This window comes from Fringilla coelebs (assembly GCF_963513975.1).
Source record: "Fringilla coelebs genome assembly, chromosome: 6".
In the NCBI taxonomy this organism is placed as follows: domain Eukaryota; kingdom Metazoa; phylum Chordata; class Aves; order Passeriformes; family Fringillidae; genus Fringilla; species Fringilla coelebs.
In genome coordinates this window covers 38,816,600-38,842,729 of record NC_140034.1, presented here as the reverse complement: position 1 = coordinate 38,842,729, position 26,130 = coordinate 38,816,600, and the positions used below count along the sequence as shown (strand labels likewise).

Here is a 26,130-nt window from a genome sequence, read left to right as displayed (position 1 = left end):
GCCCCAAAGCCCTCCACACCCACTTCCCCCTGCTCTTTCCCCAGGCCAATCCTGAGCTTGCTTCAGTGCCAGCGTGGGCAGCAAGGCTGCTTGCCAGCACCTCTGCTCTGACTACAGGCTCACAGTGGGTTCAGGGCTGGCACTTGCAGAAGTGATTGTGAGGGATTCAGAAGTTTTGTAATGAAGTACCACTTGTCCTCAATCCCATCCTATTATTCCAGCCCTGGACTGGGAATGGCACTGCAGAGAGAGAAGCAAAAAGAGAAAGGGAGTGCGAGTTCACAGACTGGCATGACAGGGCCCAACATCCTGCTCCTTTTGGGACAGCTTTTGGCATCATGATGATGAGAGACAGAAACTGACAGTAGGTTGGGGTCAGCTCCAGTGTTGCCTCTTCCAAGTGCAGCACACAGGAGGGGATGAAGAGTCTTGTTGGCTTTTGTGGATATTAATCCAGTAGGAGCAGAAGGAGGGCTATGCCTTGAGCTCAGCTCTGGGTCCAAGCAGGCACATCTAGGGAAAGGGCTGACCCTGAAGGAGATCCCTGGCACCACAAAGGCCAGAAGAGCATCTTTTTAGGGAAACAGGAAGGAAGAGGCCTTGGAGGAACTGAGAAGCATTAGAAAGACAGGATGGAGAATTTGTGAGAAAAAAGAAAAAGCAAGAAAGAGGAGGGAGAAAAGATTTGTAGAGGCTGGAGAGAAGAAAAATAGAGACAGACAATTGAGCAGAGGCAGCAAGCTGTTAGCAGAGCCCAAAAGGTAAGAGAAGCCCAAATAAGGGAGCTAGATTAAGAGCAATATGGGAAGGAGGCACAGAAAGAAAAACAAAGCAAGAAAGGAAGGTTTAAAGTGATGCTGAAAGCTCCCCTTTACGACGTCATGCCAGCATTTCAAAGCAGGCAGCCCTGTGTTTGAACATCCTTCCACAACTAGGTCTGCTGTGCCAGCACAAACACAGTGTGCTGGGGGCAGCTCTGTTACCAAAATGGCCCATGACTGAGCCACCCACACCCACTCCAGAGCACTGTACAGGCTACACTGGCTCCACAGGCTGGAGGGTGAAGCATGAAGGCTGACAGTTCCTTCCACCAGTGCAGGTCAGCAGACAGGTTCCAGGCCAGTGCTTATGCCCAGTACATTACAACATGGGCTGAAGGGGTCTGATACCACTACTGTGGGCAACTTCCACTGCCACCTGTGGCACCTAGGTCAGGGCTGAGTGATAAAGCCAGAAATGAGCCCATACTGATTCCTTCCAAATTGCAGGAGACTTGGGGACCTGCTGTTTGCCACAGCCTCATCTATGTGCCTGAGGACCCAACACAAGGGGCAAAATTTCTCCCAAAAAACACTGTCTGTAGGTTCCTCCCATGCATATTCAGAACATGCAAACCACCAGATGCTCTGCATCTGTTGCCTGCAAACTCCTCACTCGTCATACCCAGTCTGTGCTGCTGCCCTGCAAAGAAACATCCCTTTTATGGCACCACCCCCTTGGAGCAGGAAGGAACACAATGCCTCCACTTGGATGGGCAACACACTGGCAGCATCTGGTGTCTTTACCACCAAACTGGAAATGGGAGATGCAGATGTGGGCAGAGTCCAAGGCACATCTCTCACCTCCCGTACGTTCCGGGATCCTGACTCCCTGAAGGAAGGCTTGCAGCGGAAACTTATCTGTAGGAAGAACACACGAGAGGAAACAGTAAAACCATCATACCTGAAGGAATTCTACTAGAATTTGCTGCACTACAGTAAGGTTCAGAACCTCTGGAGTTGTTTGGTACTCGCCACAAAACCCTCACATGTCTCAGTTACCGAACAAAATGGGCCCTGGGGTCCCAATCTTATCACTAGGTCCTCATTTTGGTACTGTCTCCTCAGAAGATCCCTCTCTGCAATTACACATTGCAGTTCCCCAATCTTCTTGGGTTTAACTGCCCAAGAAAAGGCTGCTACAGTTTTGCAAGCTGCAGGGAGGGTTTAACAGGCTCTACTCACTTTCTCCAGCTGTTCGATGCAGGATGTATGCACTACGATCTTGCAGGCTGCGCACTTGCGCCTGGAGAGAGGTTTTTGCTGAAGGGTAAGAAAAGGGGAGAAAAAATAAATATGTGAATGAAAATATGCAGTGTTCCGAGCCCGGCAAGCTCAGCCTCCCATCATACCTCCTTCTTATGTACTGGGATACAGAACAAGTCCTGTTGTAAAGTTAGATACAACCTAGACTTCTTGTCTAGTGAAGAAGTCTAAACATGTGCCTATAGCAGATGTTCTCAAGTCTGGGACACAGCAGGGAGGTACTTTCCCTGCTATCCTGTCCTGCAGTCCTTGTCTTTTTCTGACACTGCCTGAGAGCACCATGGAAGATGGTCTGGGAGGCACCTGCAGGATGGCAAGCAGAGGGTGGCCATCAGTGCTCCATGTTTTGCACCACGAGCAGGACTGAGCCTACAAACTGGGAGGGAGGACTGCAGGGGCAGGAGGCAACAGGCCTGGGCCTCCAGAGCCTGCTTTTCTCCTCTATTGAAAGGTCTTGGATTCAGATTGTTCTTCCAAGGGTGTGGAATACCAACAGCCTCTCTCTGGAACCCTCCAGGTAAATGGCAGCCCAGCATCAGGTTCCCACGTTCCAATTGCAAACTGAGAACCAGCATTGGCAGAAACTGGGGACTAGGCCCTCGGGTATGCAGAGGCAGGAGGAACACAGTCCCTGCCTCAGCAGGTCCCCAGACCCCTGCATGTCCCCCAGCAGCAGCAGCAGCAGCAGCAGCAGCAGCAGCAGCAGTGTGGTCTCTGTGGTCTCCCCATAAGGTGACAGCACAGCCAGGTTTGTGGCCCCAGGTGACTCACCAGAAGCTTTGCCATGCAGTTCTGATCCCCAACGTAGCAGAAGTCCCCAGAGACATTGGTCTCAAACCAGATGTGCTCCCCATAGACCGCAGCCTCCTGAAACACACAAGACAACACAAGCTCTGAGAGCACCCCCAGAGAGGCAACCAAGCCCCTAAAATACTTTGTGCAAGGGACCAGATACTGGACAATGCTGGGGGTGGGAGGTTGGAGCTAGGTGGAGGCCAGGAGACAAGATGCATGCAACAGCCAGGGACATCTGGAGAGAGGAAACCTCAGAAAACTACTGCCATGGCCCAACTGTTGTAAACAAGAGGGCCCCAGGAAACCAACTCCAAGACCTACAAACAAGTTGTAGTATCCTGAACAGCAGAGCTGTTTTCATCATCCCGAGAGGAGGCATCAGGGCAAACTCAATGCAGGGGACACTCCTGAACCAGCTTCTGTTCTACAGTTTGAACGTGCAGCTTAAAACCTGTGGGGCATTGCCTGTTAAGGAGCAGGGGCTTACTCCTGTTGCTTGGCCCCAGCCAACAGATCTTGGCTGTCAGAAGCAGAAAAGCTGGGAGTGGAGTAGTTATGCCATCCCTCCAGGAACCACCTGTGCCTCCACAGTCTCTCTCTCTTGCAGCATCAAGTAGTGCTGCCAGGAGCACAGATGGTGGCAGTGGGAGAGGCCATAAATGTGTCAAAGTCAGTCACCTGGGAAGCCTCAACCCAGGGAAGAGCCTGCTGCTTCTTGGCCAAGAGACCATTCCATGCAATGCCCAGCAAAATACAGTACAACTTACGCTCCAATCCACAGTGCTGCATATCTGCCTCTCTGAGTCACTCCTCAAGGCTAGCGCCGGGTTTGGCTGGGCTACCATGTGTTGGAGACTCGATTTGGCAATAGCTTTCCTGGAAGACAAAGGAGGGCTGGCTATTAAATATATATGCAAAGCACAACCTGCTTTTAAGATGCAATGTGAGGCTGGAGCAGAAAAGCCTCCTCAGGACCAAGTGGCTGGAAATGAGATGAATTTCCATCCCAGGTGGCTGAAAAGCACCTGTTTCTGTGAAAAAGTCCTGTGGGATGAAGAGGTACTGGCCACATTGCTGACAGCTCAGCTAGACAGCCTGTACCCAACAAAAGGCACAGTCTGGCCCTGCTAGGTTAATGCCCTCAGGGATAAGAGCTCCATTGTAAAACACCCTGAGAGTGTCCATGGAGCTGCAGTGGTGGGACTGCCTTTGCAGCAATCAAGAACACCTGTCCAACAGTCCCCTTGCATCTCTCAGGCATCTCAGAGCCTGGGCTGTTTCCAGGGACCAGTAAAACTGGCCGGAATAAAAGCAGCGTTTTGTTTGGGGCTAGTGAGCTTCTCCCAAATGTGCTAGGGTGGAGGAAAGGAGCAGGAATTCCAACCAAGAGGAGAAAGCGTGCATCTCCAGCCAGTAACCAGGCCTACCACATTGCTCTGGTCCCAGCCTGGCAGGAGAGGACACCCACAAGCCCCAGGAACTGCACCAAGAGCATCGGTGGCAGCATGGGCCCAAGTGGAAGATGCTTATGGTATGCCGGCAGCACTTCAGGACACCAATGGCAGCCAGGGCCAACGGCGCTGAGTCTCTTTCCTCCTTCCCCACCAAACCTTGGTCTGCACTCCCCCTCTCCCCTCCCAGGCACTGCCTGCTTACACGCTGCCACCATACATACAGCAGCCGGGGGCTCCAGCCGTCCGGGGTGGTGCGGCAGGTGGGCTCCGGTCCCAAACCCTTGACAAGGGTGGCAGAGGGGCACTTGGTTCCAGCCACTCCTGCACAGTGCCGGGCCAGCAGCTGTGGGTGGCCGGAGGGGAGCAGCCCAGGCTGAGGGGCATCGCTGGAGCGCCGGCGCTGGCTGAGGCGGCGATAGCGGCCCGGCAGGCCGTAGGCAGCCCGGCCGTGCAGGGCCTCGGTGGGCAGGCGGTGGGAGGAGGCGCGCCGCAGGCAGCGGGGGCCCCGCGACAGCAGCCCCGCCTGGAGCGGCCGCAGCTGGGGCAGCATGGCCAGCCACATCTCCTCAGCACTATGCCCGTGCCGGCCCTGCTCAGCTCCTGCTGCTGCACCACCATCCTCTGGAGACTCAGACGTGGAGCTGTCAGTGCAGTGAGCCCTGACCCCCTCCTCGCCCGTGGGAACGAGGCTGGCCAGGAGGACAGTGGGGCCCAGCAGCTGGGCCTCAATGGCTTCTGCCTGGCCTCCGCGCTTCTTCTGCACGGCAAACCTGGGGCTGAGGCAGGGCGGTGTGGTGCTGGAGCGGCGACGTGTGCCGGGACGCCGGACCAGGCCCAGGCAGGAGAGGGATGGCGCTGGGGTGCCTGAGCCACGGCGGCACTGGGCCAGCGAGGCGGAGGGCAGCCCCGCCTGGGAGCGACGCCTGGCCTTGCCCGTGGGCACAGCCACCACGCTGGTGCGCCGCAGCCCCTTCCGCCCGAAGTGCCGCCTAAAAAAGGTTTCCATTGCATCCGGATGGTGGCTGTTAACACAGAGACCAGGGATTAAGTAGGCTCCCCTATGAGTCCCAGGCCACGCTGTGTTTGTCAGGGCAGGGGGACAGTGGGAAGCAAGGGTTAGAGGGCTGAAGCAGGGAGTGAGAGACGTGGCAATGCCACCTGAGGCATGTAGTAGCGTTGCACCCCACAGCTTTACTCCTCCATGAGTCTCACAGCTCAGCCCAGAAGGCTGCAACAGCAGGGCAGGTGTCACCACCTAGCCAGGACCCTCTGCATTCCTTGCAGTCCACTAAATCGAACCCCTGTGCACCCCGAGGTGCCAATCAGCCCTGGCACCTCCATTACCCTTACCACTCTCCTGATGCTGATCCACCTGGTTTCCACACAGGAACCACTTTAGCTAGGTATCAGTCTCACCAAATTTGTAGCAAATTGAAATTAAGCCCTTGTGAGTCCTACAGAAGAAAATCGATCAGGCCAGTAAAACCAGGGCAGGAAAATTTGGTAGAAGAGGTATGGGAGAGCTGGAAGCTGGGTGAGGCTGGAGCAGGAGAGGTTGGAGAGGAGAGTTAGGAGTATCATCCCATCTGTCCTAAGGAAAACTTCCCTCTTATGGGAGAAAGAGCTTTATGGAAAGCTCATGCTTTCCCTGCCCAGCTCTCAAACTTGACAGGCTGCCTGGACATTGCAGCAGTCTGTTCAAAGTCACGGGTGGAAGGTGCTGTAACACTTTCAGTGGCAGTGGCTCAGCACACAAGGCCTGAGTGGAAGGAGCTAGCTCCAGTCCTCCCCTCCTCCAGAGACAGTGCTTCATTTCCCTCCAGCTGCCACCTCTCTTCAGCTGCTAGAGGATTTATTCAAGGCCAACTTTAAAAAACCCACTAAAACCCATAGTTTGGTAGAAGCAAACTTCTTTTCTTCAATTGTTCCCAAGGCAGGAGACTCGATCAGGGCAGCCTGCAAGCAAACACAAGCCACCACCACCACCACCACTCAAAGATTTCCATGCTGTGCAAGGCATCTCCTCTACCCACCACGAGAGCATGGTCATGCTGCTCACCACAAAGAGTGACATCTCCTCCCCTTCTTCTATCTTCCCCTCTTCCCATGCTCTTTTACATTCTTATGGATCAGTAATATCAGAGAAACTTCAGGAGATCACTCTGGCCCAAACTTTTAATGACTCAAGGCCCACACAAACAGGTGAATTTATCAGAAGCTTCTTCCCTGTTTATTTGGGAAATGCATTAAAGATGGGACATAGGTTTTATCTTCTGGACCAAATGAAGCTTTTGATAGTGCTGGTAGCACAAGCAGTCCATTGGGCTGTACCTCTTTTTAATAGATGACTACAAAGGTGAGTTTGTATTCTTGGAAAAGACAAGGCTTGGTTTGGTCTCCTCCACCCTTGCAGACAAGGAAGCCAGCTCTTCAGTTTCTATAGGCTTATCACCATGCCTGTACTCAGTAATGTAGGGGAAGGAGGGACGAGTGAGGAAAGGAGGGAAGGAGGCAGGAAGGAAGGAAGGAAGGAAGGAAGGCAATGGTCTCCAGAGAGCAGCATCAGGGCAGCTAAAGCCTGGCTGAACTGAAAGCAAAGCCAAAGCATCACCTCCTCAGAAGTATTTCTCAAGTCCTACCACTGCAAGCAATGCAGGCAGGTACTTGGTCACCAGAAGGTTCAATCCACCCAAGGCCCATGCAGCTTTGCAGAGGGCATCAGCATTTTGCTGATGACTCTGCTTCCAGCCTGTTCCCAACACTGCAGTGCTCCATTCATGTACCCTTCTCCATATTATCTGCAAGATGATATCTGTATACACAGTAAACAGCATAGAATCAGAGAATCTAAACTTTCCCTGTACACTTGGAGGCCATTTCCTCTTGTTTTATCACTTGTTACCTGGGAGAAGAGACTGACCCCACACCTTGCTACAACCTCCTCTCATGAAGTTATAGAGCTCAAAAAGGTCTCCCATGACCCTCCAGCTTCCTCAGACATTCCTCCTAAGACTTGTTCCATAGACCCTTCACCAGCTGTACTGTCCTCTGGATGTGCTCCAGCATCTCAGTGACAGGAGGAGGGCCAAAAACTGGACACAGCACTCGAGGTGTCGCTTCACCAGTGCTGAGTACAGAGAAACAGTCACTTTCCAGTCCTGCTGGCCGCACTTACTGACACAGACCAGGATACTGCTGGCCTTTGTGGCCACTTGGCACACGCTGGATGGATCATGTTCAGATGGCTGCCAATAAGCATCATCACCAACAGGTAGTAAAAATTGTCTGAACAAATAAAACATACTAAAAAACACAAGCAAGAACACAGGATGTGGCACATTGCAACAGACCCTTTTTGGCCAGCTTTAGCTCGTGGTACTGACCAAAGGCACCTCTAATGATCTGAATGGCTGTTTCCTCCCACCCCAGATATTCCACCAGCACAAAGCTGCTCCACCGCTTACTGTGTTGCTGCTGTGGGCAGGAAGATCTCTTAACACAGCTTCCTTCCTTTTTGCACCAGTCTCGTGAGGAAATCTGCTACAACAACCTTGGTTTGACATTTATGTTTGAGCACTAGCTCACTGCGGACCTTTTTATCTTCAGGGCTGTCTGTAAATGGCATGTGGAACCAAGCTCTGACCACCAGTGGTGAAGGTTATTACAAGATTGCCATCTGACAGCCCATGACAGCAGCATGTGGCAGCTCAGATATGCTGGGTGTACATATCCCCCCACCTCTTGCATCTCACTTCCAACCTGAGCTCCAAATGGTGTATTGCAGGTGTGAGAGCTGCTGCTGGTGGAGCAGATGGACGAACTGCTAGGGCTGCCCATGGTTGATATGCATTAGCAGAGCTGCGTGCAGAGCAGCTGGGGAACCATGCAGTAGGCAGAGAGGAGCCCGAAAAGAGCTAAGCCTTGGAAGCCCCAGGCCTAACACCACCACATTTCTGGCATCTCCATTGTTTGTCATTGAGAAAAGATGGAGAGGAGCCAGCACCTGTGGCTGCTCTGCAGAGCACATTACTCGGCTTCGTTAGGTAAGGAGGCTGGATCCAGGCAGCCTGGCATTTGCAGGGTGCAAAGTAAGGAAGTACTGCTGCATGTACTGGGATGTCAACTCTACTTATGAGCAGATACACACTGTCATTTCAATCTCCTTCTGTGAATAAGGAAGGAGACAGCAGCTCTAGTCTGCTCATGACCTGCAACCCGAGCTCTTGAAAGGTGGGGTGTTTTTTACTACTAGGCTCCTCAAAGCATCCTCCACACCCTGCCTGGCCTCAGTGCAGAGATACTGCTGAAGCAGGAACATGTCCCATCAAGATCTAAACACCCTTGGAAAGCACAGCAGGGATTAAAGAGGAAGAACTTGCATCTTGTAACTGCAGTGGACACAGAGCTTGTGAATCAGCTGTTATGGAGACATCTCTCCAGATATCCAGCAGCTATCTCTCATTTGGTGATGGTGGTTCCACATCCAGACAGGCTGACCCTTAGGGTTAAACATGCAGTGTCCCTCATGACATAATCTTTGCCCATATCACAAAGAGAATCTGGTTACCTTCATACTGTGACAAATCTGGCACCCCTCTCCTGGCACCAAAGGAGGCAAAAGGACCCTACTGCAGGACATTGCTGATACTAAATGCACAAGCCGTGAGCCACAGAGAAGTCTGGACATAATAATACCATCAGCTCTTCCTGACCTTTCAGCAAACCTCCAATTAGTCAACTGGAAAGCATTTTTTCCAACCACGGGACTACCAGAGAAACAAGTCAGAGAGCTTCGCCCCGTTCCATGACGAGCACCTGTCCTGATGGCAGCTGGCTGGATTCCTGCATCCTGGCTAGCTGTGGGTGCTGGGGAGCTGCTGTGGCACTAGAAGTGGCAGAGTCTGAGCAGGAGCCCACTTCAGTTTACAAGCTGTCTTCTCCTAGCAAAGACACTTGACTCATACAGATCAGCCACAAGGAAAGTGTGTTATTAATAGGCACTCCTGTGTGACAGCAAGATCTCCTGGGCTTCTCCCCTGCCACCTCCCTGCCTGGGCACTGGAGGGACTGAGGGACACAGGAGCCCATCCAGAGAGCTGCTGTTCATTCCCACACTGCTGGAACACCACTGGCTGCCTTCAGCCTGTGTTTCCATCACAAGCTTGCACAACCCACAATGCTCTTTCAGTGCTCTGATACTCAATCTTCCCATGTATGCTACTGTCCTTACACCACCCCTGCTGAGATCCTGTCCCCTCTCTCTTCCGTCCTGCTTCCCAAACATCACCACCGACCTCTCCTCTCCCTGGGACTCCCCAGCAGGCTTTTCTGACCTTACAAGAGGAACCTGCACAGATGAGGTCTGCTGAGGAAGGTGCCCTCCTGCCAGATGGGGAAAGGAAAATGCTGGTCAAGATGTGGTGCAGCCCTCAGGCTTTGGTTGCAGTGAGCTGTGCAGTAATCAGCAAGTTCCCATACTGTGCACTTTTTTTCTACTCAGAATTTCCATTCCAGCTGTCATCTCTCCTACCATCATACAAATAAAACCAAGTCAGGAGCTACCCCACACCGGGTCCGGTATAAGCAAGGAGATGGGGCTCCCCCCAGCACAGGGATGGGGAGACTCCATCCAAGCCATGAGCCTTTCAAAGCAGCATGAGAGATGAGCATAGCTATGGGCTATGCTCATCTATTTTAGGATTCATACATTTGACCTACTGCAACAAGTGCCACCACCTATATGGGCCACTTCCAGGCTTCTGAGATGCAGGAGCATGGTATTCCCAGAACAAGGACATCCTCAGTTGCAATGTCACTTTGCAGAGGAGGGGATTACTGCTGCAACTGTAAGGTTGCCCCTCCAAGCTGCAGAAGCCAGTTTCTGATCCTAGCAGGGTACTCAGAGGGCAACACACCTCAGCTTACCTCTCAGTGAGTCCTGGGCCTGATCAAGGTTAGTTCGGACCTCTCTGCTAGTAAGAAAGCAAGGCAAGTGCTTCGAAACCATCTGGTGGTCAGATGCATGCAGCTGCAAAGGACCTCCTCCCAGCCCTGTGGTCCCTGAGGTCCCTGCACGTGATGCACAGAGGTCCCTGTCAAGGCTACTGGGCATGGGCATGAGAGCAAGGCACCCCAACAACATCTAAGCATGTTTGCCAACTTGCTCAGAAGACTATCAGTGTCACTGGGCACTCTGGGTGGCCAGCCTGGAGGTCCCAGGACAGCACTGCTTCACAAGGGACAGGCAGCTATATCAGTGTTGAGTCTCTGTATCCATCTTGTACTGGCTGAGCAAGAGCACAACTCACAGCCAGTCAGGAGCTGGGAACACCACAGGGAGGAGATACAACTTCTAAGATGCTTTCTTCGAATGAGCAAGAGTGATAGATGCAACACCAAGGACTGGCAGCTGCCTTGGGGGACAGACTGGGAGCAGAAGGGACTGAGACTTTTTATACAGTTCCTAGCATTTTCCCAACACCCTTCTCGTGGCAGCTCCATCCCATCTCACCCCAAGCTCTGCATGATGCCATGGTGCCATCTCCTTTTTCACCACCTTCTCAGGGCACACGTGAGATCTGTTTTAAGGCACATCTGCCAGAGTAGCTCAGATCCTCAACAGAGACCTCATAAAGTGAAGAGTTTGCCAGCCCTAACATTCAGAGTAATGTTCCCATTACAACAATGTGATTTCCCTCCCAAAATCCATGGAAGACAGTGTTTTATCTTAATTTAAACTAAAACCATCTCCTTGGAGCCTCCTGGGCTGACTCTGGGCATTTATATCCCTTGACAACTTTCCACCATCATAATGTTATGAAGTTTATATGCCTGTACAGTAAATAATCTGCCTCCTGGCAATCAAGAAACCTGACAGCACTGATGTAAACAATCTGTTGCTGCATTTGGCTAAGGAGCTGAACAGCAAGACTGACAGCCTTGAGCCACGAATTAACCAGGGCTGAAGCGCAGAGGGTGAGCCCTGGACTCATGGAGACGTCACCCATGGTGCTGGGGCTGAGGCACATCAGGGGTTGGGGGAGAGGCTGGCCACACAGTTTCTATTTTGGTCCCATCAGCAGGACCAGCAATGCAGGCTGGGAAGGAGCTGGAGAGTTTCTTCTCTCTCTCTCTCTCTGAGCTTCCTTTCCAGAGTGACATGCATGAAGCCAGGCAGCAGGGGCCTCAGCCAGGGTGTCCTGGTGGTTTAGGTACTCAGACCATGGTTTCTTTTGCAGATTCCCATTATCACGCCCAGTGGTGGTCCCCTCGTTCAGTACACACAGCTCTGTTCCTCACAAGGAGGGACGCGATATTTAAAGTGTGGCCAGTCCCACAGCCCAGCTGTTGGATCCAAACTCCCAGAGCAGCCCCAGAGTTTTTCCCCAGCACACAAGGACAAAATCCTGGCACAGAAATTACTACTGGCCACAGTGCTGCCCCAGGCAGGGCAATACACTGTGTCTGCCCAGGGCAGCAGCCCCACGGCGATGAACCTTGTGTAACAATAAAGCTGCAGTGTGGCAGATACAGAACACAGGCAGTGATTCCCAGGGCTAGTAAGTCTCTGCACCTCCCAAAGCAAAGTCAAGAAAACCTCAGGCACTCCACAACATGCATTGATCACTAACCAGAAAGATGGGACTCACACGCCTCCCTCCAGCCCACAGCAGGGATCAGAAAGGGCATTCCACTGCTCCTGGCATAAGCAGGGAATCACAGTGCCACCAGCACCAGAGGATATACCAGGAGTCCACAATCTGTCCTGCTTTCCTAAACTATTCCAAAGCAAAGTGACTGAGGACTGAGGGCCCTGGCAAGGCACAGGCTAGCTCCCTGTCCTCTGCAACCTGCAGATTTCCAGCTGCCACCCCCATGCCACATGGACTGGCAGGACAAAAGCAGCAGAACAGGTGGCTGGAAATACACCACTGGCAGGGCAACCCCACAGAAACAGCAGCCAAGCACCACTGAGTGCCACGGTGGCTGTGTTTTGCAGACCCCTCGCCTGAGCCCTGGGGACTGCTGTGGATCAGCTTTGCTTCAGGCTCTGGCAGCAAACAGTGCTCGACAGAAGCAAAGTTGAGAGTCTTGGGGATAACTCTGGGGTCTGGTCCCCCTGCCCTTCATAGCGGTCTGGAACCAAATGCCATACCTACAAACTAAGGGCTGTCTCTCCCCCCAGGTCCCCTCCCATCCCCCACCCAGCACAAACAAAAGCAGCAAGCGTGAAGGAGAGGGACGAGCAGGACAAAGAAAGGGGAGATAGTGGGAAAAAGCCCCTGTGACCTGATCCGGAGCGGTGCAGGGGTCCTGCAGGTGCCGAGTGGGCGGCAGTGGCTGCGCCGCAGCAGCGGGCCAGCCCTCCCCTACTGAGTCCTAGTTTGGAGAGAGCGCTTGGCTTCTCCCTCCGCTCCTCCCCACACTGCTTCTCTCGTTAAAATAGCTAACTGCACTTCCTCTCCGAGCAGCCCCGAGGCCAGCTCACCCCCAGCCACAGGCGCATGCACCACAGCGGGCCCGGAAAGAGAGGGGTCCCCACGGCACCAGTCGCTCTCCAAACACTCCAACTGCGCGGATGGCGCAGCTTCCCTGGCAGTGGCGGCAGGAGGACACAGGGAGAACACGCCAAAGTGGCAATTCTCTCCTGCCTCCTTGGAACTTGGATAAAGGGGTTTGTATGGCTGATGAGAGTCAAGCCGCCAGCCACGGAGAGCCTGTCTTCATGCACAGGAGGTAACTTGCTTCTGAGTTAGTCTTTGGTCCAGGCAGGCTCCACAGATGTCTCAGGAGCTTTGTGTCTTCCCTCATCGTGAAAACCCTCCAAGGGACCTCTCATAGCCAGCCTGGGGACTTCCCCGTCATGCTTCACCACTATCTGGGTTCCCCAGCTGCCTCTAGGGACCTGCTCCCAGCCAAACACAACCATCTCCCTTTTGGGGCCACAAAACCCATCTCCTCTTTGGTCTCTGCAAAGATGAAGGAAAGGTCACGCCAAAGGCCAGCTCACTCTATGATGCCGCCGTTATTTCAGACATTTACCCAGGCAATGAGAGCTGATAGCCACGCACAGCCGTCACACAGAGGCTGTAGTGAGTGAGTCAGTGCGGGTGGCTGCAGCTGAAATCTTGTGCTCTCATACCCTGCCCCCTCCTGCCTCCCCTTCCCCTCGCCTACATGTCATGGCTAAAATTAGACAGCTCTTCTCCTCTGTGTGTAGGAATGTGTGTGTGTTTGGACGGTGCCCAGTGCTCCTTGGGGCCTGGAGCGGGACTACAGTAACACAATCATAACAAAATGTCACAGAGGCTGCAGCCAGTATGGTAAAGGCAGCCAGCTGCCTTCCCCGATGGGTGTCTTGAAAGCTGTTCACAGAGGGTAGCCAGGCCCAAAGGCTGAGCTACCACCATTGCTGTCATCTCCATCATGGCAGAAAGAGCAAGAGGCCTTTGTGAATCAGTGGGAGAGAGGGCTGGGGAGGACACATGAACGAATCTGTCCATTGCCAAAGCTGCTGAGCATTTCATTCAGCCCTTTTCTCACAACACCAGAGAGAAAAGGGAGCTGGAGATACCCAGGGCAGGCAGGAGGTGTTAACTTCAGTCAGCTCTCTCTGACCTCAAAACTGCCAGCTGATGAAGGATGGAAAATTCTGCCTCCTTCCCTACACAGGCTATCTACACATCCTTCAGAATTCCCTTCCCACAGCCAGGAAAGAGCCAGCTGCCACTAGCGGTCAACCAGGTCCCAGCACCGTCACAGCCTCAGGACAGCTATGCTGCCAGGTGCAGAAGGGCCTCTAGGAACAGGTCCCAGTCCATCATTGTTAAGACTCACTTACTGGGACTGGCAGGATGTTTTATCAAAGACAAAATTAAAATTGTGCTGCAACTAGTCAATCATTCAGAGCAAAGTAGCCTGATAAGAGATATGTGTGGTAGCTTGCTAGCCCCACCTCCAGCCAAGGAAGCTTAGCACAGAATCACAAAATAATTTGGATTTGAAGAGAGTTTAAAGGGCATCTCACTGCAACCCCACTATCATAGTCAGGAACACTTTCCACTAGACCAGGTTGCTCAGAGTCCCATCCAGCCTGGCCTTGAACATTTCCAGGGAGGGTTTAAGCTTCCAGCTTCTCTCCAACTGCCCCAGGCCCACTCTGCTCTTCCTGTCCCCTGCGGTCTATGCATAGCAGAGACTCCTGCTGATACCACTTGCTACTCCTCACAATCACCACAATCCTATCTCCCTCCTGGGCTGGCAGGACCTAGACTGACAAGTGGAAACAGCCATTTTTTCCAATGGAAACACCATGGAAAGGTGACCACGGTGGATTCCAGGTAGCCCCAAAATCCCTTCCAAGCCAATCTGACCACCAAGAGACCAGGGCATTAATTCTCCAAGTCCGTGGAGGCAGCAGGAACAGGAAGCCTAAGAGCCCTCTCCCCAAATTCAGTCATGCAAAGCTTGGTGCCATTCTCCTCCTACTCCCACAACTTAGTAAGCCCTCAGCCTGTTAACATGCAGACAGGAGAATGGTTTGTGACGAACACCAGCAGCTCCCAAAGCTGCTGTCACAGGTTTCAGTCTGCTGTGTTCAAGCAGAAACCACTGCTCCAGGCCAAGAGTCTCCCCAGGCCTACGCAGCCCTGAGCAAGACTTTCCATGTGAGGAGATCCTGGTCCCACGCACGTGAAACCACATCACAAGTGGCAGCCCCTGCAGTTGTCTGCAAGGGGGAGAACTGCTCAGCATCCCTGAGAAACCCAGTCCCCAGTGATCTCTCTACACCACAAAGCCTGAGACAGGAAAGACACCTCCCAAGCCTTCATTATGACCCTGTGACTAAGCAAAGCACATGCTGACATGCCACACAAGTGGCATTTGTTAACTGTGACCCTGTTAGTGATATCAAGTCTAACCTTTGGTTTCACTTTTTCACCTCATGCCAGCAAGTGACTAAGTATTTTTCTCCTGTATCTCACATCAAAATTGAACTAACTCCTTTTAACAATGTTAAATCTATTATTTCTTGGTTTTGCTTTATGTCAGCTTGTCCCACTGCAACAAATGGGAGGGCAGGAGGAAAAGTTGGGGTTTTTTCTCCTCCAGCCTTTTTGTTCTAAATGCCTTCAGCATATCTGGTCTTATGTGCTTCCTTTTCTTCTTTCATCCTAATATCCCCACATCTGCCAGAATCACTGATGGGCTTTTTTCTCCCATCATCCTTCAGAGAGGGGAAGAAGCAATGCCAATGCAGAGAGCAGACCACTGTCTCCCTTCCTTGAATGGACTAGCACTTTAGCACAGACCAGCAACACAGGGCTGCCTTGCCCTGCTTCCTGAGTTTCTTGGCTCCTCCTCTCCTCTCATGCCCACAGAGACATTGGGTGCTCCAGAGACTTGCTGTGTGGGAGGAGTGACCTAGACTCCAGGTGCAGAAGTTGGGTGGCTGCCATTATGAGGCTCTTGTGGTACCAGGACACACAAGCCTGTGCAGTGGGGAGTTGGCTGACAGCTGCCTTGGCTGGAGGCTTGCCTCTGAGCATCAGCCAGCCCACGACAGAAGCTGACCAGTTTAAACCATCAAGCTTGCCAGCCACTTCAGCCACAGCAGCATAAAAAAAGCTCTATCAGATGCTTTGCCAATCCCTTTCTTGCAGAAGGGAGGAAAGCAAAACCAGGAGCGATGAGTCAAGGCCAGCAACCCCGCAGAAGGGACATGTCACAACACCCAGCTGAAGTCAGCTGCAGGGAAAGGGCTGGAGTTGCACAGCAGAGCACCAGAGCTCCGAAGAGCGACCGTGCCCTCTGGTGTTCAACCCACGGCTGTTTGGACCTCTCCAAAACTCATTTGCCTCCCCTCTGAAGAGCACTAACTGGCCACATGGCCTCTTGCTCCCAACACCTCCAACCACAGGACTCCCAAGCAGCCCTGGGACAAGATTTTTGTGCCTACAACATCAGACAAACAAGAGACTAAGTGGCAAACTCAGTAAAGCGCAGGATACCATGCAGAGAAACTGTGTAGCAGAAGCCAGGAAGAGCAGTAAGGGTCTTCCACTGTGGCACTCACACATGTGCAGCCAAATCCTGACCAGATTGATGTGCTGCTCTACAAATACCAAGGCATGGGGAGCCCAGGAATGGAACCTGGGACTTGTCCCCACCTCACCGTCTCCTCAGGAGCACTTGTGAGTGAGGTAATGGCTAGCCCCAACACCATGGCTACCCTAGGAACTGGCTCCCACACAGCAACTACATCCCAGCAATGGTGATTGTCTCCCAGGCCCTGTTTTTCCACCATTTCTGGCAGTAATAGGCTTACTGAACTTCAGACTGTTTCAGCTAAATTTTATTATTTATTGTTATTTAATTTAGTCATTTAGCAAAACCACCCTCAGTGCTGTCACCTTAGGTCTTCCAAGCATTCAGCATGCACTGGGTCTAGGTGCTCATGCCCACACTGGCTAGGACATAGAGGAGGAAGAGCTCAACAGACCTTCAATCCAAACTCCAGCAAAACAGAAGCTGCCATGTTAGTCGATCAAAGTCCAGTGGCAAACTGCCCTCTAGAATAAAGTTAGTGACACAGGCACAAGGCAAACAGCCCAGCTTTCAGTGGCCTTGGTTAGTACAGACACAAGAGGGTGAAGTGGGGTGAGATGTGGGTGGGAGGGAGGAGAGCTTTTCAAAAGAAATGTTGCAGCAGCTGCTGGGACTGCACAGCCTGTGCAAGCCAATAAAAATACCACATACTTATACACCGCTGGCCGGTGCTTTATCCTCCTGGATCCCCATCGGCTGGGCTGGCTGCCCTGGAGACAAGGGAAGACACCTTTGTGGGGCAGGTGGAGTCTAGGGACACAAAGAGAGTGGTCAGCAAGCCATGAACGTGCCTGGCTGCTCAGCTCACAGCACTATCCTCCCTCACCCCAGTACCATCTCTTCACCACATGCTCTCCCCTTGTCTTGGCACTTGCCCATCCCAGGGGCTCTAATGGCGCCTGTGCCACCACCCATGCTGTCAGCCATGGTCAGTGCAGGCAACACGCCCATGAAGCTGGAGTCAGCAACACCGTTTTCCCCTAAAGAGCCAGTCAGCAAACATGAAGTACCACGCTCCTGCGTCTGGGATACTAACCCAACCCAGCTCAGACGCAGCCAACTGCCCACCTCCAGCCCAACCCAGCCAGCTGCAAGAGAGCGCAACACTCAGGGACCAGCGCCAGGCTGGCACAGAAAGAGAGCCCTGCTTCCCTTCATCCTTCCCTGTGCTGGCCTGGTTCCTGGCTGCCTTCTTTCACCCCGACTGCTGAGTCCATGCATGGATTTGAATTTCAAATAAATCATGAAGGCACTCTCCATGCCTTGCACAGAGAAGTATTGTTTGGGCAGGGCAGAGCAGTTCACCTGTTCCCAACTGTCTGGCACTTGTGCATGGGCACCAACCCTTAGGAGCCCCGACTACCACCAGCCAGGGGCTGGGTAGCAAAGCTCTTGGTTACCCAGTGCAGATGGGAAGTGTCATTCTTGGGATCCCTCTGACACTCACCTCCACTACATCTGCTTCCTCACTCATTCAAACAACAAGAAAACTTGTGGGCAGGTAACATTGTTTGAGCCCAGGTGGAGAATCCTCAGCCTCTCCTGGAGAATCTCCCAGCAGTTCTCACAGGACAGCAGCCCTGTAGCTTCATAATCCTGCCAACTGCCAGGCTCACATCAGTGCAAAATGTCTGCAGAGAACACCCACCCCACCCCCTGCCACATTTCAGCAGTGACAGCTGCCATGTGCTAGCTGCCAGAGTGCCCCACGCGATGTCCTCTTCGGTGGTGACCTCGAGCTTGGGCAGTAAGAGGCTTAGCCCTGGATCTGCAAGGCTCCTGGCCAGAGCCAGGGTAGCAAGGCCAGACGATGTACAGATAATCGGACCAAGCTGGAACTTTCATACGGAGGGGATGGCACATGGCCATCTGCATTGCCCCCTGCTCCCTCTCTTGGATGGCTACAGGCCACAGCCAGAGGCTCGAGGCTCAGGAGGAGGCTACAGGCCATTTTACGTACTCCTACCCTGTGATTCTCTATCCTCAACCCGTTGGGGAGTCCTGTCTTAGAGTGGAGGTGGGGCCCTCCACAGCCAGTGGGGAGCAGGCAACAAGGAGTCCCCCTGCTCTCTGGCTCTGGATCCACACCTGGGCTGACAATGGCAAGTGAGGGACAGGCAGTTTGAAACAAACGTTTCCTGTGGAAGCCAAGCTGCACCAAAACGAGGTGAAACCCTTCTGCAAGAAGGCTCTATGTTAGTTGCCCTGACTTCTTGGGCCAGCCAGCTGGGACACATGACTTTCTTCAAAGCCATAGCATGTGCTGGAGCCAGGGCTGCTCCAGCCCTGCAAAGAGATGAGATGCTGCTGGGAAGCAAGGAAAAAAAGAAAGGGTGAATGGAGCTGGGAAAAAGGCAAACACTAAGCTCTTACCTATTGGTGCTGGGTGGGATTTTCACACCCTGTCTGGGTGTCCCTGCGTGTGGCTGGGACTAGAGCCTGCCACAAGCTGGCATCCTGCAATAATGTCAGGGAGCCAGCAACAGTCCATGAGACACAGCAAAGGAATCTCCCACTAACACGGGGGCACAAAGAGGAGAGGGCAGCAGCCAAAGGATGGGACTATCTCCAGCCAGACCTCCTTCTGCTCTCAGAGTGGGGCTTTCCCACCAGTGCCATGTACCTGCCATCCTGCACGCACGGCTTGGGCAGCATCCTACAGTCCCCCCAGAGACAGGTCTCCAATTCTCACAGCTGGGCAGGGCTTCTCTGAGATGAGGCATGCTTAGCTCATTTCCCCAGAGGTTCCCTGAACCACTGGGAAGGGCTGACAGCCGTCAGCTGGGCAAAGCTCAAGCAAGCTATTTCCAGGCATAGGAACAATGGTCACAGGTAGAAACTGGAACTGACAGCCTAACCCAGACAGCACAACCTGCCTGGCAGCCAGGGCTGAGACAGGAGGCCCATTGACTCCTACTGTCTGGGACAGCATGGAGTGGGAAGAGATCCTCTCAGCTCCTCATCCTGATGCAATGAGGAAGAGCTTCCCCTGGGGGCAGAGCTCACAGTTAAGTACAGAATTAGCACCCTAAGGCATCAACCCCTAACTGCAGGCAGGATGAGAACAGCACTGGCTGTAACACGTAAGTCTGGTGTGAACAGGACTCCATCCCTGCTGGACTCCGGCATGGCCAGTGCAGCCTCACTGCTTGCCTTGGCAGAGCTTCACACACTACCTGGCATCCTGATGGGGAGAAAAAGAAAGCCTCACAGCTCCCAAACACAGACTGCAGCTGCTGCTGGATCTGCAGGTTGCAACAGAAGCACAGAGTATACTTTTGTATTACTGGAGAGCTGGCATAGAGAAAGCTCTTGAACTCAGGATTGCAAAGACAGAGCCACTTATTATCCTCAGAGCCTGGTGCCAGCTCAAGAACCAGCAGGACAGGTTTCCCCTATTTCCACGTCTATCCTGTGTTGCCAAGCCAGATCTGCACCAGTGTCTACCTCCAAAAGTCTCCAGCAGAAGCCATTCACCTCCTGCCAGTACCTCATCTCTTCCAAAAACAGATTGTTTGTGGGCCCAAGGGCCAAGGAGTCTTAGCCTGCAGCCCTTGTTCTACTCTTGAACTCAGCATCTCAAAGTCAGCACTGGTTTAAAAGAACCAGCAAGCAAGCGAATGCATGGCTAAGAGATAACTCAGGCGCTTCAGTCCACGGAGTCACCCGGTGAAAAGAAAACAGAACTCCACTAAGAGCAGACCTGCAAGTTAAATTTAGATGCTTTGCCAAGTCTCTAGGGAGATTGCCTGATCCCCAGGCACTGCATGATGATGAGCGAAGGAAATCCTACACTGTGTCTCCCACCACCTCCCAGAGCTCAGGTTGCCCTTTGTGAGAACATCATCCTCATTGCAGAGGGCCGGCCTCCCTTTACCAGCGCCTCCTTAGTCCCCAAGAGAATTCACACAATCAAAGAGCTCTCAAACTCCCCCTGCTCGTACCACCCACAGCTCTGCCTCTCCCCTCTCAACACTGTATCCTTGCAAAGACCCGTCTCCACTCCCAGGGCCTGACTCTCTTCCTATTGTTTTTGTTCAAAGGAGGGAAGCAGTCCCTCATCCTCCCTCCTTTCAGCCCCTTGAGGAGATTACAGTGTTTCCTGGAAAGGATGCTCCAACTCCTAAGAAGATTAGTGGAAGGTGTCCCTGCCCATGGTGGGGGGGGTAGAACTGGATGATCTTTAAAGTCCTTTCCAACCTAAACCGTTCTATGATGCTATAATTAAAGGTCTTGACACCTTCTCTGAGCAGGCATATGTCACTGTAGAAGTCCCTGCTATGATCTTGGGGAGCTGCCAGTGGGTGCTTGGGACCGGAGGTACAAGGCAAGTGGCAGGTAGTGTCCACACCACGGAGGACCTCAGCTTCTGGAAGCAGTCAGACCCCCCATGCTGATCCTTCCCTGACCTACCACACAGCCCCACTGTGAGCTGGCAGCTGTCCCAGCCTGGCTCTGCTGTGAGGCTGCATTGGCTGCCAACAGGTATGGCTGCTCAGCATGCCCAGTGCTTTATTTTTCCCCCGTTGAGAAAAAAAAGTCCCTGAGCAGAGATCACAGAGCAAACTCAGCAGCGGAAACAACTCTCACGGCACATCCCATCTGCCCTGCAAACAAGCCCAAGTGTCACTGCAGGGGACAGCTGGGGATTCCCACAAGTGACACTGGCCCAGGCCCAGCCAAAGCTACCCAGCCATCACCTCTGAGCAGAATGGGGAGCAGAGGCTGGAGGGTTTCAGAGCTTGAGGCATGCAAAATCTGTATGCATGGAGGAGAAGTAGGAAGATGATTGCTCAACAGCCAGCTGGCAGCAAGGTGCTTTGTGAAAAAGCTTGTCCCAAGGGAAACACTGCTCTCAGCCTGCCAGCTTGCAGAGCACAAACTTCAGGCTCCTCACTACCATCTGGTCTTCCCCCCAGGGCACCTGGGGCTTACCCCACTGCACAGCCTCTCTACTGCACCTGCACCGGGGAAAGTGGGGGCAAGGGCCAGCAGCTTTGAGGGCACCCCCCACACAGCAGGGATGGGAAAGGCTGGGCTGCTGTCTCAGTGGTACATCATTCTCAGCTTTCACATAGGTGTAAGCATCAAGCTGCAAGAAAGACAGTGACAAGTGACATCCCAGAAAGATGTAGGCGGGTGCTCGGCTCAGTTTCTTGAGTGCCGTTTACCCACAGGCTGTGCCACCCACAAACCTTTCCTGGGGCAGTGGCAGGCACCCCCAGGCTCATTTGCAGCCTCCAGCACAAGACCTGCCAAAGGGTCACAGCCAAAAACTTGGTCTCATGCTCTGCTGGACTCCCATCCACCAGCTGCCCCACTGGTGGCTACAGCCCCTGCTTATGCTATCGCACCAGCCATTACACATACTTCCTTTGAAGTGGGATTTGTTGCAGAAGCTCTGAAGCCCACAGGGGAGATCCATTTCACTGGCATCCCACTTCACTGGCACAGGGACGAACAAGAAACAGGCATTATCCCCAGCACTTAACACTCCTTCCCCAATTCCTTCCTGGAAAGGATAAACTGCAGTTCACTCATAGCACAAGAAACAGGGCACCTAGAAAGGCAATTTAATCCTAACCACCTCTTATCTGATCAGCCCCAATCTCTTTATCAGCCCAATTAAAAGAATTACCCATCCACAGCCGGATGCATGCATTGTGCACTTGTCTCTGTCGGCTCTAGAGCCAATTACTCCACCCTCCTGTAAGACAATTACAAGGTACAGAAATAAGCCTGCTTGCAAAACACGGGACTAATGTATCATACCACTGGAGGCCAGAGCTTGGGGGCTCACCTTTCTGTTGCTTCAAACTCCCTGAGGGCTCACCTGCCCTGGAGATAGGACAGGCTCTCTTGCCATTTTGCAGACCCCTGCCTCCCTTGGCCGTGCCTCCCAGTGTTGCTACAGGCAGAGTCCAGTACACGGTGTCCATCTTAGGAGACATCTCTCCTTGAAGCCAAGGGTCCCCAGAGATCCACTCATGCCAGTGAGCAAATCCCTCCCAATTACCTAAGCTTCCTCTAGACCTGTTTGCCAGGACATATGGCTCTGTGTGAAGCTCAGAATAGAACTGGGTACAAATTTCCTCACTGATGACTGTTGGAAAGCATTTGGTGGGTAGGGGCTGGCTGTACTTATTGACAAAAGGAAGCGTAGCACAGCCTTCCCTCGTAATTCCCTCAGAGGAGGAGAAGAAACTTCATGCCATCCTCTGCTCCAGTGCTCAGGTGGGCATGAATTCAGTGGCATGCAGCCAATTATCCTGCATGACTTCCCATCGAGTTTACCTCCCTCTGGTGTGTGTGGGAGCCCCTTCAGTCTCAGAGGTCCATGGGAATCTCTCCTCACTACCCTGCAGCTCTGGGTGCTGCATTCCTCACCCTAAGCCAGGGGGAACTGGGTGCCTCCATCAGCAGCAGAAGGGCAAGAATGCACTAAACAACCCCGTGGCCATTTCCAGCTGTCTTGGTGGGCCTACTGGCCTCCTCCAGCTCCTCCTGCCATTCCATTTTACCTCTGCCCATGTGTCCACACTGCAAAAGGTTGTTCACATGTGGAAAACTTCCTCTTGGCTCTGATCTACATTGCAGTAACAGCAACGTGAAGTCCTAGGATTCAGAGAGAGATGCCACACAGTATTTGGAACAGGCCAGAGACTGCCAGGAGCTCAAGGCTGCCATTGCTGACAGCTCTGAAACAAGAGCAGAGAACACCGCTCTGTGGTGGAGTGACCTTGCAAGCCATCCACTCCCAGGTCTGGCTTGGATGTGGAGGTTGAAATTGGAGCCTTTCTCCTCCATTCAGCACGTGTGATACCACTCCGGTGGCACTGCATCCTGTTTCAACTGCTCCCATATACCAAAAATACCCATGAAATGTAGAAAGTTTGTCACGGGGCCACCAACATGGCTGGGGGTAAGAGTTATCAAGTACAAGGAGAGTATAAGATAATGGGGGCAGTTTGGCCTGCAGACAAGTTTGAGGGGGAGCATTATTAATATCTCCAGCAACCTGATGGGAAAGTACAGAGAAGACTGGGTCAGATGCTGCCCAGACGTGCACAGTGACAACCTGAAAGAGACCAGGCACAGGCTGCAACAATGGAAACTTAATTGTCATTAGAGGAAAAAAAATTCCTGAGTAGCTGAAGCACGGGAGTGGGTGTCATTGGAACTTGTGTTCTCTACACCCTGGCAACACTAAAAACTCAACATCAGTAGCCTGATCAAATTCGACCCTGCTTTGAGACAGCAGTGTGGACCAGGTAATCTCCAGAGGTTCCTTCAGACCTCAGTTATTCAGTATTTTCAAAGACCTCCAGATAGCAGAGGTACCAGGCGCTGGTACTTCGAGGTAATTCGCTTACACGGTCCAAATCCCCACGAGGCCAACAGAGAGGCTAAGGGAGGCACAAGGAGCCCAGCTGGCTCTGGGACAGACGCATGAGAAGCCGGGATCTCAGCCGGCAGCACGGGACGACCAAAGCCATCCCCCGGCGCGGCAGGACTGCCAGTGTCGCAGGCGAAGAACGGGACAGGCATGAGGGGACGGAGACAGGCAGTTCTGGGGGGTGGAAGCGAATCCCCAAGAGACGAGGCTCCGATTCCACGGGGACGACAGCGCGCGCAGCGAAGGCAATGCTCCCCAACTTCCCATCACTCGTGCCAAGAGCTTAAAAGGAGGGAAGAGCAAACTCACCCCGCTCCATCCTCACACCCTGTCCGCATCCCCCCGCGGCTGCGCTCAGCCAGGGTCAACCCTTCGACCGGGCCTGGTGAGACGGCTGCTGACGGCTCAGCGGGAAGAGGCTCTTTGGTAGCCAGTGCTCCGCTGCCTCCGTTCCGGATGCTCCAGCCGCCTATAGCCAGTCCTTGCCCGGGAGCCGAGCTCCCTCCGGCCCCGCTCCGCCACCGGGTGCCGGGGCGGCGGCGCAGGCACCACCCGGAGCTCGCCCGCCCGGCAGGACCCGCTGTCCCGCCGCCCGCCCCGCCTGGTGCTCACCTGCGCCCGAAGAGCTTGAGGCCAGTGAAGCGCTTGTTGCTGTGGCGGCGGCCCAGCGGAGGCGGCGGCGGCGGCGGCGGCCCCCACTCGGGCTCGGCGCTGCCTGACGCCCCGGAGGAGTCGGCTGTGGCGGCGGCTGTGTCGGAGGAGGCGGCGAGGGGCGAACCGCCGGACGGCGGGGACCGAGCCGCCTGCATGACCGAGCTCAGGGCTCGGCGCCGCCGCCACCGCGGTTCCGAGCCAGAGCAGGGCACCGGGGGTGGGCGGGGGGGGCGCGGCCGGCTCGGGCTCCCGCCCCACCGGGGCCACGGGCAGGCGGGCAGGAAGTGCGGCCGCTCACCGGTGGCACCGGCGGCCGCGCCGCCAGCGCCGCCTGCCGAGCGCGAGGATCGGGGCTGGCGGCGGAGCCCGTCCCGTGGCCCCGCGCCCGGCGCCGCCGTCTCAGGAAGCCGCGTGTCAGCCCCGCCGCCGCCCCGCGCTCGGAAGAGGCTCGGCGGCAGAAGCGGAGCCTCCCCCTGCCTCCGCCTCCGCCTCCCATTGTTCACCGCCGGACGGAGGGGACGGAGCCAACAGTCCTGCCGCCGCCGCCACCGCCCTCTCCAGGGACCGGGAGCCACCGCCGGCCTTGTCGCCGAGGCCAGCACCGAGGCTCCCCGGCGAGTGCCTGCCCCGCTTCTCCCTGAGCCCAGCGACGCCGCTGGCTCAGCGGGCAGCAGCAGGGGCAGAGGCTGGCCCGCTCGCCATGGCTGCCAGTCCAGGCAAAGAGCAGCTCTTCGAGTCCTCCTTAGCATGGAAAACGTGCCGGCCGCAATGACAGCTTCCCCGCTTCCCGAGGGCGTGGAGCCAGGCTGAAAGCCGGGGCTGTGGGGGCCTGGCCGCCCACTGCACGGTATTCCTGCCGACCCTTAACACCCTGGGTCGGGTCCCACTGGCAGACTCAAACACCAGCTGTTTCCAGGTTGGGGGGTGCTGGTGGGGATGGGGACACACTTGCCAGTTTCCCTGAAACCGACAGCTCAGGCAAAGCCGGGCTGATCCGCTGTACTCACAGGTTTGGCGTCAAAACCGCTTGCGCGGCCCTCTGACATCCTGGCTGGGAGGTTGTGCTGCGCAAGCCCAGGCACTAAGAGAAGAGGAGGGGATTGCGGGCAAGGCGCTGGGCAAGCACAGGAAGCCTTTTCCCCAGCCCCCAAATCAGGGGCTGTCAGCACTCGCCACAGCACCGTAACCCCCCAGCAATAAGAGGAAGGCAGCAGAGCCCAGTTCGGTGGGTACCTTATGTCTACGTCCCCCGGAGGGCTCTGGGGAACGTCCCAGGAGCGATGCCGCCACATCTGCCGCAGCATGAGCTGATGTGCTTAGCCAGCCCGGGGTTCACTCTCGCTCTTCCTCCCCCAGCAGCCGCTTTCCGGAGTCATCCCGAGGGCAGGTCCCTGGCAGTGCTCCGCCGCCGGCCGCGGTCCGGCTTTGTTTGCACCCTCCACCTGGTTCCTCTCTCTGCACTTCCTGGAAGTGTGAGGGCGGTTGTCATTGCAGCCGGCTGCACGGCCTTCTTCCCACGGCGCTGGCCACCTCCTCTGCTGGGTCGTCTCCAGTAAAGCCTCGTGCGCACCCTCAGCAAGCCGGAGCACGTCCTGGCACGCTGGGCTGCGCGCCGAGGAGCGGCACCTCCCTTGCTGGA

The 26,130-nt window shown here is 54.3% G+C and overlaps 1 protein-coding gene across 4 annotated transcripts in view; it reads right to left on the bottom strand.

Annotated features, from left to right (window-relative positions):
- The window catches only part of DGKZ (diacylglycerol kinase zeta), a gene marked incomplete at its 5' end in the record, with an annotated part of 47,145 nt that extends 21,362 nt beyond the window's left edge, over nt 1-25,783 (bottom strand). Inside the window, 6 exons of one of the 4 annotated variants that reach the window (XM_084208362.1) lie at nt 1,623-1,679; nt 2,004-2,081; nt 2,856-2,951; nt 3,647-3,755; nt 17,093-17,191; nt 25,725-25,783. In XM_084208362.1, coding sequence (XP_084064488.1) covers nt 1,623-1,679; nt 2,004-2,081; nt 2,856-2,951; nt 3,647-3,755; nt 17,093-17,191; nt 25,725-25,783 — 498 coding nt within the window. Of the gene's footprint in view, nt 1-1,622; nt 1,680-2,003; nt 2,082-2,855; nt 2,952-3,646; nt 3,756-4,554; nt 5,356-12,622; nt 12,739-17,092; nt 17,192-24,449; nt 24,737-25,724 lie in introns of those variants that run through there. The other 3 variants (XM_084208360.1, XM_084208359.1, XM_084208361.1) reach the window with 3 other exon arrangements.
- Nucleotides 25,784-26,130: the final 347 nt, after the last annotated feature.